Source organism: Poecilia formosa, unplaced genomic scaffold (genome assembly GCF_000485575.1).
Source record: "Poecilia formosa unplaced genomic scaffold, Poecilia_formosa-5.1.2 Scaffold686, whole genome shotgun sequence".
In the NCBI taxonomy this organism is placed as follows: Eukaryota; Metazoa; Chordata; class Actinopteri; order Cyprinodontiformes; family Poeciliidae; genus Poecilia; species Poecilia formosa.
Genome location: NW_006800625.1, coordinates 174794 through 193130, shown reverse-complemented (window position 1 = coordinate 193130; position 18337 = coordinate 174794). Strand labels below are relative to the sequence as shown.

At 45.0% G+C, this 18337-nt stretch overlaps 2 protein-coding genes across 2 annotated transcripts in view; one reads left to right on the top strand and one right to left on the bottom strand.

Annotated features, from left to right (window-relative positions):
- The first annotated feature begins 2694 nt into the window (after nucleotides 1–2694).
- Nucleotides 2695–9940, top strand: cst7 (cystatin f). The gene is made up of 5 exons (XM_007542400.2): nucleotides 2695–2705; nucleotides 7474–7853; nucleotides 8062–8240; nucleotides 9559–9678; nucleotides 9749–9940. The coding sequence occupies exons 2-5, from the start codon at nucleotides 7811–7813 to the stop codon at nucleotides 9863–9865; spliced, it is 459 nt and encodes a 152-aa protein (XP_007542462.1). The 5' UTR covers nucleotides 2695–2705; nucleotides 7474–7810; the 3' UTR covers nucleotides 9866–9940.
- A 248-nt stretch (nucleotides 9941–10188) lies between these two features.
- apmap (adipocyte plasma membrane associated protein) overlaps nucleotides 10189–18337 on the bottom strand; it is a 22875-nt gene continuing 14726 nt past the window's right edge. The window contains exons 2-9 of the mRNA XM_007542401.2: nucleotides 13253–13369; nucleotides 13026–13141; nucleotides 12863–12955; nucleotides 11817–11933; nucleotides 11575–11749; nucleotides 11356–11490; nucleotides 11088–11280; nucleotides 10189–10608 (exon numbers count right to left, since the gene is read on the bottom strand). Of these exons, the coding sequence (XP_007542463.1) occupies nucleotides 10399–10608; nucleotides 11088–11280; nucleotides 11356–11490; nucleotides 11575–11749; nucleotides 11817–11933; nucleotides 12863–12955; nucleotides 13026–13141; nucleotides 13253–13369 (1156 nt within the window). The 3' untranslated portion in view covers nucleotides 10189–10398. The remainder of the gene's footprint in view (nucleotides 10609–11087; nucleotides 11281–11355; nucleotides 11491–11574; nucleotides 11750–11816; nucleotides 11934–12862; nucleotides 12956–13025; nucleotides 13142–13252; nucleotides 13370–18337) is intronic.

The window sequence follows — 18337 nt, the reverse complement described above, 5'->3', positions numbered from 1 at the left end:
TGAAGGATTTGAAGAATATTAAAATTACTATAAGATAAAACTGGGCATTTAAGGAAATTAGGAGGAAAAGCAGAAACATGAGCAGTGGATTATAAAAGGAACAGAAAATGTATGAAATAAAAAAACAATCTTTAAAGGAAATTTATAAAACTACTGAATCAGAAAACAAGCATAAGAAATATAAATATAATATGATATTATAAAGGCATGTAAAAAGGAATATTATAAATTATTAGATAGTAATAAAAATAATACTAAGGCGACATGGAACATTTTAAATATTATCAGGAAACTTCTAACAGTGACAATTATCCACAGCATTTTATAACTAATAATCAGAATATTAGCAATAAGAAGAGTGTCATAAATAAATCCAATAGTTATTTTGTGAATATCAGACCTGACTCAGCAGAAAACTGTCATGATCGTGTTTCTGTGTAATTGTTTTTGGAGTTTTTTGTGTTCAGTTTGCTCCCTGTGTCTCGTCCCCTTCATCACCCCGTGTGTATTTAAACCCACCTGTTGTCCTTGTCTCTTGTCGGATCCTCGTCGTGTGATGTCCGTTTCCCCGTGCTGTTCTCCGTTGTTCTGTGCTTGGATTATTATCATTAAACTCATCATTTCCATCACTTCCTGGGTCTACCTGCGTTCTCATCCTCACCTCAGCCACACCACTTCATGACAAAAACACACCGCAATAAAAACAGCAACTCATCTAAATTATGTTGGGAATAATTTCAGTCCAACGTCTCCGAACCAAGAGGAGGAGAAATGTGACGGTCAACATTTCAAATTTCACTTGGGGAAACTGAAGGTTCATGGAGCCTCAAGGTCCGACCGTCCACAGAATCCTCCCAACAGAGGTACCGGTTCTGACCCAGAAGTACCGGTTCTGACCACATCAGACTTGCCCACAGATGGCAGAGGGGTCAGAGAGCTGGTGGTCTCAGTGTGTGGCTGACCGGGGCTGAGCTGTGCCGGTCCGGGGTCTCTGCAGCCCTCCAGGCCGGTAAGGTACCACCACACAGCATCGCCATGGAGACGACCAGGACCTGGGCCGGCACGAGGACGCCGGCTCATCCAGCGTCCTCCTCAGCGTCTCCAGCCAGCAGCTCTGCTCTCCTCTTCATCACCATCAACATCAAAGCCATGAGGAAGAGGAGTTCCTTCATCAGCAGATCAACAGCTCCCCCTGCTGGCAGAGGCCTCCATGTTCAGGTGGGTCGGCTCAGCAGGGGGCTTTCTGTCGGATCGCTGCAGAGACATCCGTCAGACAAGTAAAGCTGTGATCAATCAGCTACATAGAAGTCAGATCGTCATAAACTTCGTTATTAGCAGCCTGACTTAGCCGCTATCCGGTCGGACAATCATCCAGGAACAGGGAGGGGTTTTACAGCCGACTGCAGCTTTAAATACACTTGGAAACCATGACAACGCAGGAACACCCATCTAGCTATTAACAATTTACTGAGTCATTTTCGTCGGATCTTGTGCAAGTAACTGACTGCTCACTGACAGAACACCGGCCTGGGCCGGACCAGGACCAGAACCAGGACCAGAACCTGGACCAGGACCAGGACCAGGACCAGAACCCGGACCAGGACCAGAACCAAAACCAGGACCAGAACCAGAACCAGGACCAGAACCAGAACCAAGACCAGGACCAGAACCCGAACCAGGACCAGCAGTTCTCTAGAGAACCATGTGGATCAGGTTCAGGAGCACTCAGAAATATGGCGGCCATCTTGGAGCGGTCATCCCTCCTACTTGGCTAAGCTAACAGCAGAAGATGCCTCAGCGCTAGGGGTGAGGCACCGATTGCAGCTTTCTTGTTGATCAGAGATTACTGATGTGTTAAAAAGCTTAACCTGCCGATTCCAACTTTTTTGTCTGAAAAGTTGCTCAAAGCCAGAAAGTTGTTGAGTTGGCAACAGCGGGCTGAGTGTTAATTAAAGACGTGCAGACATAACTTGGAGCACCGGTCTGCTAGTCAAACCTCTCTCACCAGGCAGCAGAAGAGGACAGTGGTTGAATCTTAGACCTTTGCCAAGCTAGACGGGATCAGCGGATAAGATCCACTTAACATGTAAAAATCGGCTGATCACTGATCTTCCAAAATTAAGAAAATCGGCACCGATAAATCGGTGCCCTCCTACTCAGCACTGCGGCATATTGTTGTTCACATCGACGGACTATTGACCTGAGGACTCGGGGGGGATAACGTTTCACAAGAAAGATGGACTATTATCGTTTATATTTTGTGAATATAATATTACTATTCTGTATTTATGTCCACTATTGTGGTGAGCAGGAACAGTTGCTGCTGAAGTGAGGAGCTGATGAGCAGCACCCGGGTTCACCTGACGGACTCATTTCTTGTTCTGTGTGGCACCAGGTTGGAGCAGCGCTGCAGTTCCTGGTGCAGGAGGAGAGGCAGTTAGGGGCCGGGGCTCAGATGAGCCCTTGGAGCCGCAGTTAACCCACCTGACTGAGGCGTGCTCCAGTGACCCATCCCACGGAGGGGGGTCGTTATTCACTTGAACTCCAGGGGGGGTCTTGTCATCAGACTGGTAGCTCAATGGTCTTTTAAAAACCCTTTGTGATCTCTTTTGTAGCTGTTGACTGTTTTTAACTCATGGGACCGGTCTGACGGCCAGAAGGAGCTGCATCAGAGCAGAGGGGCCAGTCCTCTTCCTCCCTTTGTGGTGTTTTGCTGTGGAGCAATTTAGACAGTTTCAGTTTCAGGTCCGTTTGGGTTGCGATAGCATGTGTGGGTTTCTATTTCTGCACCGGTTCTGGAGGAGAAACCCGGCCTGAGCAGGCCTTGGATGTCGGTTCTCAGTGGCTGCCAAATCGAGTCTCTCTTAAAACATTTTACAATTCCTAAATATAAATAAAGCTTTATCTCTTTGATAAAATTAAGACTCCTCTTCATTATTCTCTGCCTCGTAAAAGCTGTTACAGTATTTAATGCCAGCTAATATCGATAGTGAAAACTGAAATGTGAATGCCATACAGCCTGACTCAATGAATTAGGATATACATCCTGATATGGCTCGTCAGATTAATAGCACCTTTAGAAAATTAAACCTTTTAGCAGCTATTAAACATACTAAGAGTTGTAAAGATGTTAAAACATCAGCTGTCTAATTGGGGCCTGCCATACCAATGCATGGAAGCACCTATTGTTCTACATGTTAGCAGAAACATTAGCAGTGCACTTCCCCTGCTAGTGCACTGCCTTGTGGAGCAAAGCAATGCACTAGCTAGCATTACCCTTCTCCCCAAAATAAGCATTTTAGCTGTGTTTATGTATTAGCCATGTTTAATATACTGAATGGAGAAAGTCAATGAAAGACATCATGCTAGTGATACCCCACATGCTACTGACAGCATTTAGGCTAACAACATTAGTATTTTGGCTCTTTTTAGCTTATACACTAGTTTAAAGCTACTGAATGGAGTAAGTCCAACTTAGTCAGCATGCTTGAGATTTCCCACATGCTATTAATATTATTTTAGCTAAGCCGAGCATTGATGCTAAATCTCAGCATCAGAACGCTGGGTTCCAACCCACGGCCACACTTTGAACTTCTTCAGAAATGTTCTAGTTAATCTATAATGTCTTTGACTTGGTGATGGAATTACTAACATATTCTAATTTATGGAATGAGTCTGTAGATTTGCTCAATGCTTGCTTACAGTTGAAAATAATTAAAAATCCACCAACATTTTCTGTGATATCACAATAATGTAGTTGCCTTTTACTACCTGATTTTACCGAGCGCTCAGAAACTGGAGCTCTTCATACAAGAGAGGACAGGGAGCAGAGAGACCATCGATGCTCCTGGACCGGACGGCGGCCATTAGCCGCTACAGCTAGCGAACCTGCGGCGCCATTACTGGGCATCGTTTGATTCCACTGAATCCAAGTCAAGATACAGCATTAGGCTACTAACCTACTCGACACTTTAGATTTTTAAATTAAAACTTTTTACTGACCTGTGAAATGTAATTCCCTTAGATTCTTATCTTGCTGTCATAGCGTTGACCATTAATAGCAAAACATTACGTCCCCTTTTCAGATTCTGTGCTTGATTGTGTCATTTTCCAGACCACCGATATTCCAGACTCAATGCAAAGCACCAGCGCACGTGGCAGAGCTGGGGACTCGAGTCACATGACTTGGACTCGAGTCATTAAAATCAAGACTTGACTCGGACTTGAGGACAAAGACTTGAGACTTGCAAAACAGTGACTTGGTCCCACCTCTGGCACGTGGCGCACTGCCGCGCACAGCAGGTCACGTGACGTCCAGTCCACTATAGATCACTGAGAGGACTCAATATTTACGTTTTTGCAAAATAATGTTAAGAAGCTGATAATGCTCTGAACACAAGGAGCAGCTGCTGCCGAGTTACTGTCCGCTAATAGATGCAGGAACATAAAGGAAAAAAGGTGGAAATATTGGTGGGGACACGTTCCCGTTCAGAAACTGGACGCCTATGATCATAATAAATATATTTAATATTGCATGTTGACATCCACCAGTTTAACCAGGTTATTAATACTGTTATAATAATAAAGTCTCTCTGACCTGAACAATTTCGCCAGCATGTCTGACTGTGGCTCAAACATCTGACCCACTTGTGTGTTTTCATCCGACTTATCAGTTATTTAGATTATTGTTAGAAACTGTGGAGTATTCATTACTTTTCATATATTCATCTGAAAATGTTTTAGTTCTTTATGTCATGAATTGTAGGTGAGCGCGAACGCCGAGCAGTCCCGGGTAATGGACAATATGCAGCTCAAACAGTCCCAGGAAGCTAAAGCTGGTAGCAACTGATCTGTCAAAGACTGACGGGAGACAGACATGACAAAGAATCCGACAAAACACAGAGACAACAGGTGGCTTTAAATACACAGGAGATAATCACAGAAACAAGACACACCTGGGAAACAGAGACAGGACAGAGACTCACAGGGAGCAGAACCAAAAATAAACAGAGAAACTCAAATCACCACACTTTATATAACCAAAGTAGAAAACTAATCAGAACATATTGAGCTGTCCTCGCCCTGAGGTTTCGATCTTTTCAGCTGCTAGAAGCCAGACGACGACGCTCAATAACCAAACTTCTTTCTTTCCTTTTAGTTGTTTATTGAAGAGTGGCCTCTGACCACTGCCATCACTTTGGCCATCGTAAACTGCAACATACAAGGCTTAACATTAGCTAACATAGCAAAATAGCCATTCTTACTGCGAGCTAAAACGAAAAACATTTTCCTAAATGACTTCAACATACACATTACTTACACCAGCATTACATAAAACAAAGAGGCAGTTATTATTTTCACAATTAACCAGTACTTACGAACAAATCTTGTCTGAAACACAACAAATAAAAACAGTAATCAGTTATTCCACGAGCTGTTTGGTTTTGCGTTCCACCATCTTGGATCTATTTTTTTAACTTTAGCGTCACAAAAGCAACATAGTAAAATATCCACCAGGGGGTGCTCTAGTGCGGTTTTCAAACCTTGCTGGTCCAGTTTAACTTACAAAAGGCAGCACACATATTGGGTGTAACAGATGTTTTTGTATTGAAACTGCTCGTGTCTGTTTTATCAGTTTGAAGATATTATATGAAACATGCTAATTTTTATAATCAAATCCGCTGATTGATGCCATGGGTCAGAGGTCAGAGGTCAGCAGAGCTCTGTGGGTTCAGGAACCAGTTTGAAATGAGAAACACAGATAGCTGATAAACTTTGGTCCTGCTTTCTTGAGTAAAATGTTTCTGTATGAAATGAACATCTATTGTTCTTTCTCTGGGAAAGGAGGATTAGACAGCGATGGATCCATCCTGGGCCTCGGTATCACCTGCATGTCTCTGGCCTACAGCAGCACTGATGGCGTGGTGCTGCTGTAGGCAGGCAGACGCCTCTAAACGGCAGACGCCAGGCAGTAGAAACACCTGGATATAGAAGTAATGGAGCTAAAAGAGCCAATCAGATCGCTGGGTGGAGGATCTGTCTTAACTGCCACTCAGAGCTCTCTGAAGGCGAGTCTTTGTATTTTTGTATTTTTCTAAGGTAATTTCTTCTTGTGGCTTTGGTTTCTGATGATTATGTTGAGCTGTTGGTCTGATTTTATGGATTTGATTGTTTGGATAAAATTCTGGAAGATTGTGAAGTTGAACAGTGACTGTTGTCTTTGTGGTTTCACTTTCACACACGACATTAACGGACCTGGAGAGACGAGAGAACAATGAGCAGCAGGTAGAAAATGTCTCGTTTCTCAACAGCACTTAGAAAGTCCTGAGAAAACTCAGAACATGGATTACAACAAACTTAGAATCCAGAAAACTAGTTTAGAAACAACTTTTTAGACTCTTGTTCTTCCAGCCCAGGAAAGGAGAGAAGGACCTCGCTGCAGCAAACAGGAAGGGGCGGACGGACCACTGTCCGTCTCATACCTTATTTGGAAATGGGACCATTGCAATCCGGTAGTGAAGGGGGCGCTATTTCCTATACTTCCGTTTTTATTTTCTTTTGAAATCTGTGATATATTTTCACCTTTAAGAAGGAGTTTCACTCTCAGAATGTATTTGAATTTATTTCTTTTATTTACTTCACGGCAGCTCACAGTTTTTAACAAATTCTGTAGCTTTCTGTGTACTTCTAAATCTCCTATTTAGTCGCATTTTCTGGGTCTTCTACTGCCTCTAGTGGCGTGGGGGTGGTAATACAACTAATATAATTACTAAATCAGAATACCACAAAGTATTTATTACTTATTATCAATTCTGGCATTACTGGAACAGTAAAAGATAAATTCCCTCACAAAAGAACGTACCTTTTCATTTTCTTAAGGAAGTAGAGCTAATTAAATGACATAAGCAAGACTTGAAAGTGATTCCAGTTTCACTTGATGGCCAACCTGTTGAAACTGTGGCAAATTTTCAACTTTGCTGAAAACACTGACTATATTTTTAAGAAGTGTTCTCGGAGTCTTTTAAGAAGACCCAGTGATTTTGGGGTTACCCAACTTGAGGTTGTTGAGTTAAAATGTTAAAACTTAACATTCTAACTTGAGTTTTAACTCAACTCAAGTTAAAACAACATTTTAACTCAAGTTTTATCTTTTCATCTCCTTGTTTGGTTTGGTCACATGAGCTGCAGACTAGCAGACAATCTATAATACTTTGAATGGCAGGTATAACAGCAGGTAAATGGTGGTGAAACCAAAACCATCTCTGTCTCAACTGTTTGCTGAAAGAACATGAAAGATGGCAGAAATATTTTAGCAGAGATCATCCATCCTCTTTATGAGATCATGAAGGTGTTACTGTGATCCTCTGGCAATAGGAACATTTATTAGTCATTTATTGATGGTGCAATAATTATTCTTAACCAAATTAAATAATATTTACCACATCTCATTGTCCACCGTCTCACTGGTTTCAGCAGTGCTGATCAAGAGGTGGTTCTGATGTTCTGGGTTTGCCGTCCGTCTGAGCCAGTCACTGATAGGGGACAGACACTGAACGAGGACAGCCAGCCTGTCCAACTGCTGAGGTCTAAACAGAGACACAGTTGGACGTCCTCAGCATGAATGTGACAGGAGGACTGATGGCAGCTAGAAAAGGAAACCAGTGGGGTCAGAACGCAGCCTGGAGGAACCCCACCTAAAGGGGGCGGGGTCTCAGAGAGAGTGTCAGACACAGGAAGTGATGTCAGGTGTGAGAGAAGCTGAGACAGGGACAGGAAGTAGCTGATCTGCGGTGACAGGAAGTGAACCGAGATGGAGGCGAAGATGTTGCCGCTGCTGCTGCTCGCCACTCTGGGTAAGGTTGGAGGGCTGGTTCTGGTCGGGCAGAAGTGACCCAGCACCGGGTTCTGTTTGGGTCAGATCCTTGGATCGTTCTCTGTGGTTCTGAAAGGCACAGATATCAGGAGAACCAGGAACTGCAAACACAAACAGATCCAAAACAAACTGGCAGACCGGCCTGGGTTCTGCTGGTTCTGTTGGTTCCAAAGGTTCTTCTCTTCCAGGTCTGGGTCCAGCAGCCAGCAGCCATCATGGCCGCCCCATGCCAGGCTCTCCGTATGACATCAGCAAGAACTCTGCCGCCGTCCAGCAGGCCGTCCTCGGCGCCGCCCACTCCTTCAACAGCCAATCAAATGACGCCTTCCTGTTCAAACCATCGGCCGTCCTCAGAGCGCAGCAACAGGTACCGCTTACCTGGAGATAGTTGTTGCTATGGTGGTATGGGAGGCAGGTCAGAACCTTCAACAGGTCCGGATTCTGGTGTCTAGATCCAACTGGTTAAAAAAAACCCTGGAAGTCCAGTTTCTCCAGAACCACCAGAGGAGAATCTACTAGGAAGGAATGAGTGGGCGGATCCTGCTCTCTGATTGGTCAGAAATACAACTAAAACCAGCAATCAACCCAAAACCTGGGAGTAGTGATGACCTCTGACCTCTGACCTGAACCTTCAGAGCCACATAAAGACAGTCACAAAGTCGGCCTTCTACCACCTGAAGAATCTCCAGGATCAGAGGACTGATGTCTCAGATCAGAGAAACTCATCCAGGCGTTTATCTTCAGTCGCATTGATTCCTGCAGCAGCGTCTTCACAGGTCTGACTAACAAATCGATCCTCCAGCTGCAGCTGATCCAGAAGCTGCTGCTGCTGTTCTGACTAGAACCAGGAAGATGGAGACATAACACCAGATCTACAGTCCTACAGCTGTAGCTCCCTGTAGCTCAGACTGTAAAATCCTGTTAGTTTATAAATCACTGGACGGTTTAGCACCACAGCCATTAAATATCTGTTGTTGTTGTATCAACCTTCCAGACCCTCAGGTTCTGGTTCTGGTTCTGCATCAGAACCAGAACCAAATGAGGAGAAGCAGCATTCAGCTTCTATGCACCACAAATCTGGAACAAACTAACAGAAAACTGTAAAACAGCTGAAACACTGACTTCCTTTAAATCCAGACTAAAACCCTCCTGGTTAGTTTTATTTGAATCGTGATCAATTTAACGACTTAATGTCACGTTTTATTGTTGCTCTTTGAAATGCCTTGGTGCTGTACAGATAACATTTGATTTGATTTGAAACCTTCACTCTGATTGGTCAGAAACCTTCACTCTGCAGTCTGATTGGTCAGCCCTGTCAGTCCTCCAGCAGTCATAACTTCTGGAAGGAGGAACTGGATCAGAACCAGAACAGAATGAGGCAGGACAGTTAAAGCAACAGTAGTTTATTTGAAGCTCAGGTCTGTGGTGATTGGCTGGACCAATCAGCCAATCAGAGAAGGGCTCAACAGAACCAGAACCTGTTTCTCCACTGCAGAACCAGCTCACAGGAAACAATACCTCCTTTCAAAGTAAAAGCATGTTTAGATTCAGTCTGATGTGTGAGAACCAGAACCAGGTTCTGTTGAGCCTAGTACCTGAAGCAGACCCATTCCTGCAGTTCTGGTCTGGACCCAGGCCTGGTTCCGGATCGGAGCAGAACCTAACGGACCCACTCTGTGTTCCAGGTGGTCAGAGGGATCCGGTACATCGTGGACTTCCAGATCTCCAGGACGGTTTGTCCCAAACGAAACCGGACTTCGGACCTGGACCGGTGCCACCTCCAGCCTCCGGGCCGCCTGGCCCAGGTGAGTCTGGATCTGAGTCGCAGGAGGACCCGATGGTTCTGGAGGTTGTGACCGACCCGTCTCTGTCCAGACCTTTCGGTGTCACCTGGAGCTGTGGCTGATCCCCTGGAAGCCTGGGCGGGAAACCCTGGAGCTGCAGTGCAGATCACACCAACAGGGACCGGTTCTGATCCAGAACCATGTCTGATCCAGAACCGGTTCTGATCAGGATCTGGTTCTGTTTGTTTAAATGATGAGTGAATAAAGAGTTGCAGCAGATCCAGACCCGGTTCTTCTATTCTCCAGAACCTCCAGAGTCCAGTAGGTCTACAGGTTGGATTAAACGAAACCGGGCAGAACCAGAACCAAGTTCACGAATCATGATTAACTCGCCTGATTTCACTTTTTCACAATTTTCAGAATTGGAACCAGGATCGGAACCGGGACCAGGACCAGGTCCTGGACGGCCTTATGAGGACGTTCCGGTTCCGGTCACGGTCTCGGTTCCGGTCCCGGTTTTGGTTAGGGTGGAAGCAGAGACTTGTCCTACAGCAGTGGGAGAAGCGACACAGGAACATTCAGTCTGACATGAAATAATGACCGAACAACAGAACCAGAACCGGGCCCAACTGGACCCCTCAGCTTCCAACAGCTGCTTTTAAAGCCCCAAGTTCTAATCCAAACAGGACCGGGTCATCAGAACCAGCAGGGAGGGAGGCCAGACCCGGTTCCGACCCACTTCTACGGTCCCTGCAGGTCCAGCACGGCGATGTATGGCGAGCGGAAGGATCCGATGTAGAGTTTCCCATGATGCTCGTGGGCCTCGCTGACGTAGGCGGCCACCAGGCCGTTGGGGTCGTGGAAGCTCCGCCTACAGACGCCGCCATCTTGGATCTCCGCCACCAGGCTGTAGCGGGGGACGGCCTTGATGAGGACGTCCTGGCTGAACAGCTGCAGGGCAGAAACCGAGAGAGGAGGACAACGTGACCTTTGACCTGGTGGAAAACTGCTGCTGCCTGAGGCTGCGTCACCCAGCGACTTTTTGGCCATCTTTACTGCCGTAAACCGAGCGCTGCGGCGGCCATCTTTACTGCCGTAAACAGAGCGCTGCGGCGGCCATCTTTACTGCCATAAACCAAGCGCTGCGGCGGCCATCTTTACTGCCGTAAACTGAGCGCTGCGGCGGCCATCTTTACTGCCGTAAACCGAGCGCTGCGGCGGCCATCTTTACTGCCGTAAACCGAGCGCTGCTGGGCGGTGGCTACGTTCCTCTTCGGTCACACAGACCTCACATTGCAGTCGGGTTTAATCAGCAGCAGCATCAAGATCTGCTGGGTGAACGCAACCTTTGACTAGGACATCTCAGGCATTCTCATTAGTTTCTCATCTAGCAGGTCAGAGGTCACATGAAACTGATGGGCCTTTTTCACCTTGAAGATGAGCTTCTTGACCCAGGGTCTCTGGGACAGGAAGTCCAACATAGAGAAGCCGGGGTTGGGCCGGACCGCCGCCATGGAGACCCAGTATCCTCCGGAGGAACTGGGCCGGATGTTGTCCGGGAAACCAGGCAGGTTGTCCACAAACGTGTCCATGCCCCCCTTGTTGAGGCCCGCCACATGGACCCTGGATGGAGACAGAGCTGGTCAGGGAGGAGAGCACCTCTGGAGCGGGGTGGTCCTGGGTCAGTGTCGGGCTCACCTGCGGATCCGGGCCATGGTGGTCTCGGCCACCAGAACCGACTCCTGGTCCGGCAGCAGCTGGATGCCGTTGGGGAAGCGTAGGTTCTCCATGACGACAGTTAGTTCCCGCGTCTCCGTGTCGTACTCCAGCACTCTGAGGCGGACATGAGGACAGGCTTTTATTCTGAAGGGTCCTAGCAGCTGACCTTTGACCTTTGACCCAGGCGGCGGGTTGTACCTTCCATCCGCCGTGGCCTCCATGATGAGGTGCAGGTAGTCCCGGCGCTGCCACCTGCTGCTGGAATCGGTGAAGTACAGCTTCCTGCCATCCTGCGTCACCGCCACGTCGTTGATGAACGACAGCTTCCTGCCGCCGACCTCTTGCCCCCCCGCCACCAGCCGGGTCACCGCACCTGCAGGGAGTCGCGTCGTCAGCTCCACCTGGAAGCAGGGGGTGGGGAGGGTCCAGTCAAAGCTCACCTGTGGCAGGGTCGACCTCAAACACGCCTAGGTAGGCGTCGGCTACGAACAACGTCCCATTAGGCCCCGCCCTGATGCCCAGGGGACGCCCACAGGTGGGCTCATCCTCCCTGGCGCCTGCAGGGGGACAGAGGAAAACCAGGGTCAGTCTGGAGGCGGAGCCATGCTCAGCCAATCAGATTTGTTCTGCCACTTTCAGCCTATAGAGCTTTGGAGCTGACGTCACAGCGTATGACGTTTACGTCGCTCGGCGCCATCTTTGTTGACCACAGGCCAAAACAAACTGGTCTGAGCACCGGTGTTTTCATTGTGTTACTGACCGCAGTGAAGTTGTTTTCAAGTTGGATACTGGATATTCGATATTCCCTATTTTGAGTTAATAGGTCACATGACATAGAAGCTATTGAAGAAAAATACTAAATTTTGACTACAGAAACAGCTAAAAAAATATAAAAAGTGTTAAAATGTAATAAAGGTGAGTGTGCCTCATCTATACAGTCTAGTAGAACAATTTCACACAGATTGAGTTAATGACTTAAACATGTAATAGAGGATAGTGTTCCTTGTGTAATAGGATGAATTACCACTTTTTTGTATCAGTTGGTCACAACAAGTCAAGGCATTTATTTACAGGAGTGTTTGGAAATTGACGGTATCTATGTGAACCTCCGAGCGCTTCAGGAGGCATCGGTAGAGAACAGCTGGCTGAAATCAGCGTTCATAAATCGGACCAACCTTGAGCTGAACGTCCCTTACTCTGCAGAGCGCGAATATCCAGTATCCAACTTGAAAACAACTTCACTGCAGTCAGTAACACAATGAAAACACCGGTGTTCTGACCAGTTTGTTTTGGCCTGTGGTCAACAAAGATGGCGCCGAGCGACGTAAACGTCATACGCTGTGACGTCAGCTCCAAAGCTCTATCAGCTAGCAACGTGTTAGCCTGGTTCAACATGGTTCTGCAGTTCACTTCACATCAATCCTAACGGAGAACCAGTCAGAACCAGTTCTCACAGTCCCAGCTTCACCCAATTTGAGCATCTCACCACACGGCGGTCTGCCAAGCGTTGCCAAGGTAACGATTCTCCGTCCAATCAGCTTGAGGATTTTGCCATCAGCTGTTCCAGTGAAGAAAACGTCTGTGGAGAGAAAAACAGACTCAGGTTCTGGTTCTGGTTCTGGTCGGGAACCAGAAGTGAAGCAGCTAACCTCCCATGTTGACGATGGACTCTGGACCCAGAAGCTGGTCCTCGTAGAGCCGCCGGGCCTCCCGGAGCCGCAGGTTGGGCTCCCAGCAACCCTTCATTTGGGGCGGCTCCTTCAAGCTGCAGCCAGCAGGGGAGCCACAGGTTGCCATGGAAACAAGGGGGCGGGAGGGAGTTGGGGGCGGTTAGAGAGTGTTTAATCTGGTTCTGACCCGGTCCAGACTGACTCACCTGAAGGCCTCTGGCTGGATGGGAGACTCCAGGATGAGGAAGATGATGAGAAGAGGAAGAATCAGGAAAACGCCCAGAGACAGCAGAGTGACCCGGAACACCTTCCCACTGTAGGAGCTGGACAGGAGGACAGGCGTTTAATGGGTTAACGCAGTGCTTCTCAATTCCAGTCCTCACCACCCCCCCTTGCATGTTTTAGATGTGCCTGTATTTCACAACAGCTGATCTAAATGATTGCATTACATCTTCTGCAGGCATCAAGTGCTGCAGAAACTTGTTAATCGCCCATAGATTCAATACAGGTGTGTGGCTGTTTGTTCACTATTTGTGAACAAATTTGTGAACAAACAGCTCAAACTCAAAGATTAAACTCAGCATCAGATTGTTGCTATGGTAACAAAACAATCTCACTATGAATATTGTTCTTTGATCTTTTACTAAATAAACTTGCCAGCTCCTTAAAATCTTACATTTAAATGCTAAACAATTTAAAATATTTTAATTTATGCTGAAACCATTAAATCAAATTCAGCAGCATTGATCATCTCAATAAATAAATGTTACATTTATGTATCTGTGTTAAAATATCAGCATTTATGGCCCCTGAAGCCCTGGGGGCCCGATGGAGCCGCTGGCTTAGTTTGGATTAAACACAAGTGCAAATAATTGATATTCATTTTAACTGTATTTTTTGATTTGTTGTTTTTCAGACTAGTTGTGGGTTTAGATAGTTTCACTGGTAACCCAGTGGTTTCCACACATCCCTCCCCCCCATGGCTTAGCTGTCTGGTTGAACGTTTGTTTGTTTGTGGGGGAGGGGGGGGGTTCTTAGAGACTCCCTGTTACTCAGCCCGGCTCCAGACGAACAAAGGGGGGAATCGACTTCTTTGGGGTCAAAATGAATCGTAGCTGAACATAGACAACAACACCTGTAGCCTACAGGCTACTGGTTAAGCTTAAGGTGCTGTATTGACATTAGCTAGTCGTCTGTTAGCTAACATTACCTGCATCCAGCAGCTTCACTCAACTCAGTCGGTTAGTTTGGGGGAAAAACTGTGAAAAGTTCTTTGGGTTTTGCTGCCATGATTCTAACACACCTGAGCAGCAGCAGGTCTCCTTCACAGGTGGAAACCAGCGCGAGCGTCGTAGCGCTCATGTTGCGTTTAAAGGCGGCTCGGAAAAACAGGTTACAGCATGTTAACAACGGATTAAACAGTTTTAACTGCTGATAAAAGTGACAGAGGACACAGATATGGGAGTGTGGAAGCCTCTACTGTATCAAATTGACAGAGGAATAACAGAGAGTTGGCCATTCTAAGGTAAAAACCCAGCGCAGACAGCTTCATGTGTTGTTTTTTTTAATCCATCCAGAAGACTTCCCGCTCCCCCCTGCGATGGCACGGTGCCTCCCCTAGGGGGCGCATCCCACAGTTTGGGAACCTCTGCCGTAACATATAATTACCCACTATTTTACATTTCTTGTCAACTTAACATCTTTTAATACAAAAACACGGCGAAGCGCCTGCCGGGCCAAAAGGTTCACTGGGAGCTTAGCATCATGATGACTGCATTCCCATAATTATACATTCCTGTAGCCTGATGCTCCCATATACAACTCAAAGAACAGATGATTGAAATAAAGACACTTTTTGAAAGTATTTTGTGTAACTTTTATTTTTTTATAGAAATTGAAGACGGGAGGAATTGATTAAAATCAAATCTGGTATGAAAACAAATCTTGTAAATCTTATCAGCCTTATTCAGTATATTAAATTACATGACTAATTGCATGTTACTTAATATTCATATTTATTTGCTGGCATTACTTCAAACTGCATTTTAATATCTGATTTACATGCAAATACTTTATATAATGTAAAGACTGATATAAGAGACAAACATGCTTGTGAAATGCAAAGCATTACAAAACAGATTCAATCAGTCAGCAGGTCCAGGTGCTTGGATCCAATGGAAAGGTAATTGGCACAGCAGCTCAATCGTGGGTCAGAAACACCAGGTGTTATGATGCAAACCTGAAAAATTAATCATAGCAACAAAAATACCAATAAGTGTTTATATTTACCTACACAACATAATGAAAAACCAATAAACCCCAAGCTCTATCTGAGTTTTAATTGAAAATAAAATAAAATTGCGATATCTCAGGAAATTAAATGTTTAAGTGAAACAGATCCTGAATCACAATAAAAGAAACTGCAGAAAGTATTTCAAAGGTGTAACAACACTAAAGTTTCTGAGTAAGTGAACTGAAATACTACTTAGAAAATGCATGTTAAAATCTGAATATTCTTTTGAAAGTAGCTAAAATTAATTTGAATTACTAGCAGACGCAGCACAGGGTTTGCTTATTATCTGTACTGACAGTAATACAAAACATGCACAGAAGAGGTTTTAGTTTGTAAAAGTTCAGGCAAACCTGAATATTTTAATAATAAAAAGCAGCAGGTGATGTAACTTCATGGCTTCATCTTTCTAAGCAGAATCTCAGGGGAAAAAGACGAACCTGAGTGAAGTCGGCCTCCGTCGTCAAATCACAAAATTGGTGTCAAACGTTTGTGCAGCAAAATTTTTTTGTGGTGCAATTATTTCAAAGATATTAAGAAATGTTTCAATCATTCAATCAAATCAAATTGTATTTGTATAGCACCTTTCAGCAACAAGAGCTTTAAATCAAACACAGAGAACAACATCAGATTATTGATCAATGTTTCTTAGGCCTGTCGCTTTAAATCAATTAATCACACGATAAATTAAACCTCTGGACCTCATTTTAATTATCGGCTTTATCGTCTCTTCCTGCCTTTTTTCTTTCTGTTGATGACACTGATTGAAAAAAGGCTCAACTCCGGTGCTCCACCCTCTGCGCACCGTTGATTGGTGGGCGGGGCAGATGGCTGTATAGGACAGGCCGCTGCAAGGTGTGTGTGTCTTTGTTTCTGCCACTGTTGCTACAATCGGCGGCTACATGTTGTGTGTTTGATCGGCTCGTCTGAGGCGCTTCTTCCCGGGTTAGGCTGAGTCTCCACCCCTGGGTAAGTTGCCTGCCATTTAGATTTTAATTTATTTTACCTGGCTCCACAGTAATTGGTTTTTCTGTTTCAGACACCTGATTGTTTGGACGCTCTGCTGTCCTGCCATTGTTTGTTTGAGCCGCTCAACTAAACGTGGTGCTGTGTGGGCGGGGCTTGGTAAGGTCCATTGAAGGGCGTTTGGAGCTGGACGACGAAGAAGATTTGTTCAGTTGTTTAAAGTGTTTTCTTTTACAGTTTGTATTTGTTGTGTGTTATTGAAGTTACTAATTTTTTTTTTTTTGGTTTGATTTACTAATTTCTTTTGCATTGCATGTTTTATTTCTCTTGTAATAATTGAACTTGTCCGTCCTTTATGTGTTCCCTTTTGTTCCAGGGACCGAGTAGTAGGCCTGAAGCCTCGTTTTTAAAAAAAGAAATTTTAAGGAAATTGTTTAATAAAATATTGTGCACTGCTCAGTCTGTGTTCGGGTGGATCTTGCAACTTTTAAAAAGATCTCCACCTGCTGGTCAGACTTAGTCAAATGTCCAGCGCACACCACACGAGTTGTCGGTCCATTTTCAAAACCTGAGACACATCAGCCGACAGAAATCCTGAGTATAACGGTTCGATCGGGTTCGTCGTGCCGTGTGGTGTCCAGCCACATGGGCACAAAATAATGGCTACAAGTCCAGTTAACTAATTTTAAGATCAGGCATTAATCAATGCTTTCCTAGAATCTACCTGTGATGCATGTGACTACATTCAGCGTAAAGTCCTGACTGAATGAAAATCATTATAACCTTTTTATGTCACGTTAACAAAGAACAGCTGAAAACTTACCGGGTTTATCAGCTGCGGTAGCAATTTGGCCCCAACTCCTCTCGTCATTTCTATATTCTTTGCACTAAATGTTGAATAAATACTAATATTGTTTCCACATATCTCCTACGTCTGCTGGACTTCGGGTTGCTCCGTGTCAGCTGTTTGGGATTCCTCTCCATAATTTCCCCTCAGAAAGCAGGAGGAGAAAACGGCTTTCTGATTGGCTACCTGTCACATTCAGCGTTAAGCTCCCGGTCGGGGAAAACCCCTGCTTTAGATCGGAGCCACGACGATCTACATCACACTGCAGGATGATCGGTTACGAAATCACCGGCGACAATCTTAGATCGGCCAACGTTCTAAGATCATCGTAAGGGGAAAATATCGTGTAGTATGAACTATTACATCAGGTAGTCGGATGTGCCCATCTTACCTATTTAAATCTACTGATTACTGAAGGCCGATACAAACTTCATAATCTGTGTAGTATCAGGCTATCTGTGGATAGGAACCTTTGTGCTGTATTGTTTGGAGGTGGAGCAGAATAAAAGATGGAGTTGTCTCAGGCGTGTTTCTGTGTAGCCTCAATATTTTATTGAATATACACATCAGAGAACAGTACAATCTGCACTCTTTTGGTTGAATCCAGTATTTATTTCCACTTTGGCTTCATGTTTATGTTTTATTCAAGTACGCTTTTTGTTAATGGAGACTGAGAATCCATTTTATTTTTGGTTGTTTTGTTTATTTGGTTCATCAGTTCCAGTGTTAGGTGTTCTTTTGAAAATAAAGTGCATCTATCTATGGCAGGAAATCGAATGCATTATTAGTCATTTCCATTAAGTCAATGTCAAAAGGTCTTGAAACAATATTGTTTATTGCAATAATTTTTTAGACAATCGTCCAGCAAAATTTATCGTGACAGGCCTATGTTTCATGATTATGTTTCCATAGCAACTAACAGCAGAGTTTTAGTCTGGATTTAAAGGACGTCAGTGTTTCAGCTGTTTTATAGTTTTCTGTTGGTTTGTTCCAGATTTGTGGTGCATAGAAGCTGAATGCTGCTTCTCCTCATTTGGTTCTGGTTCTGATGCAGAACCAGAACCAGAACCTGTGGGGTCTGGAAGGTTGATACAACAACAACAGCAGATCTTTAATGTGTTGTGGTGCTAAACCGTTCAGTGATTTATAAACTAACAGTATTTTAAACTCTGTTCTCTGAGCTACAGG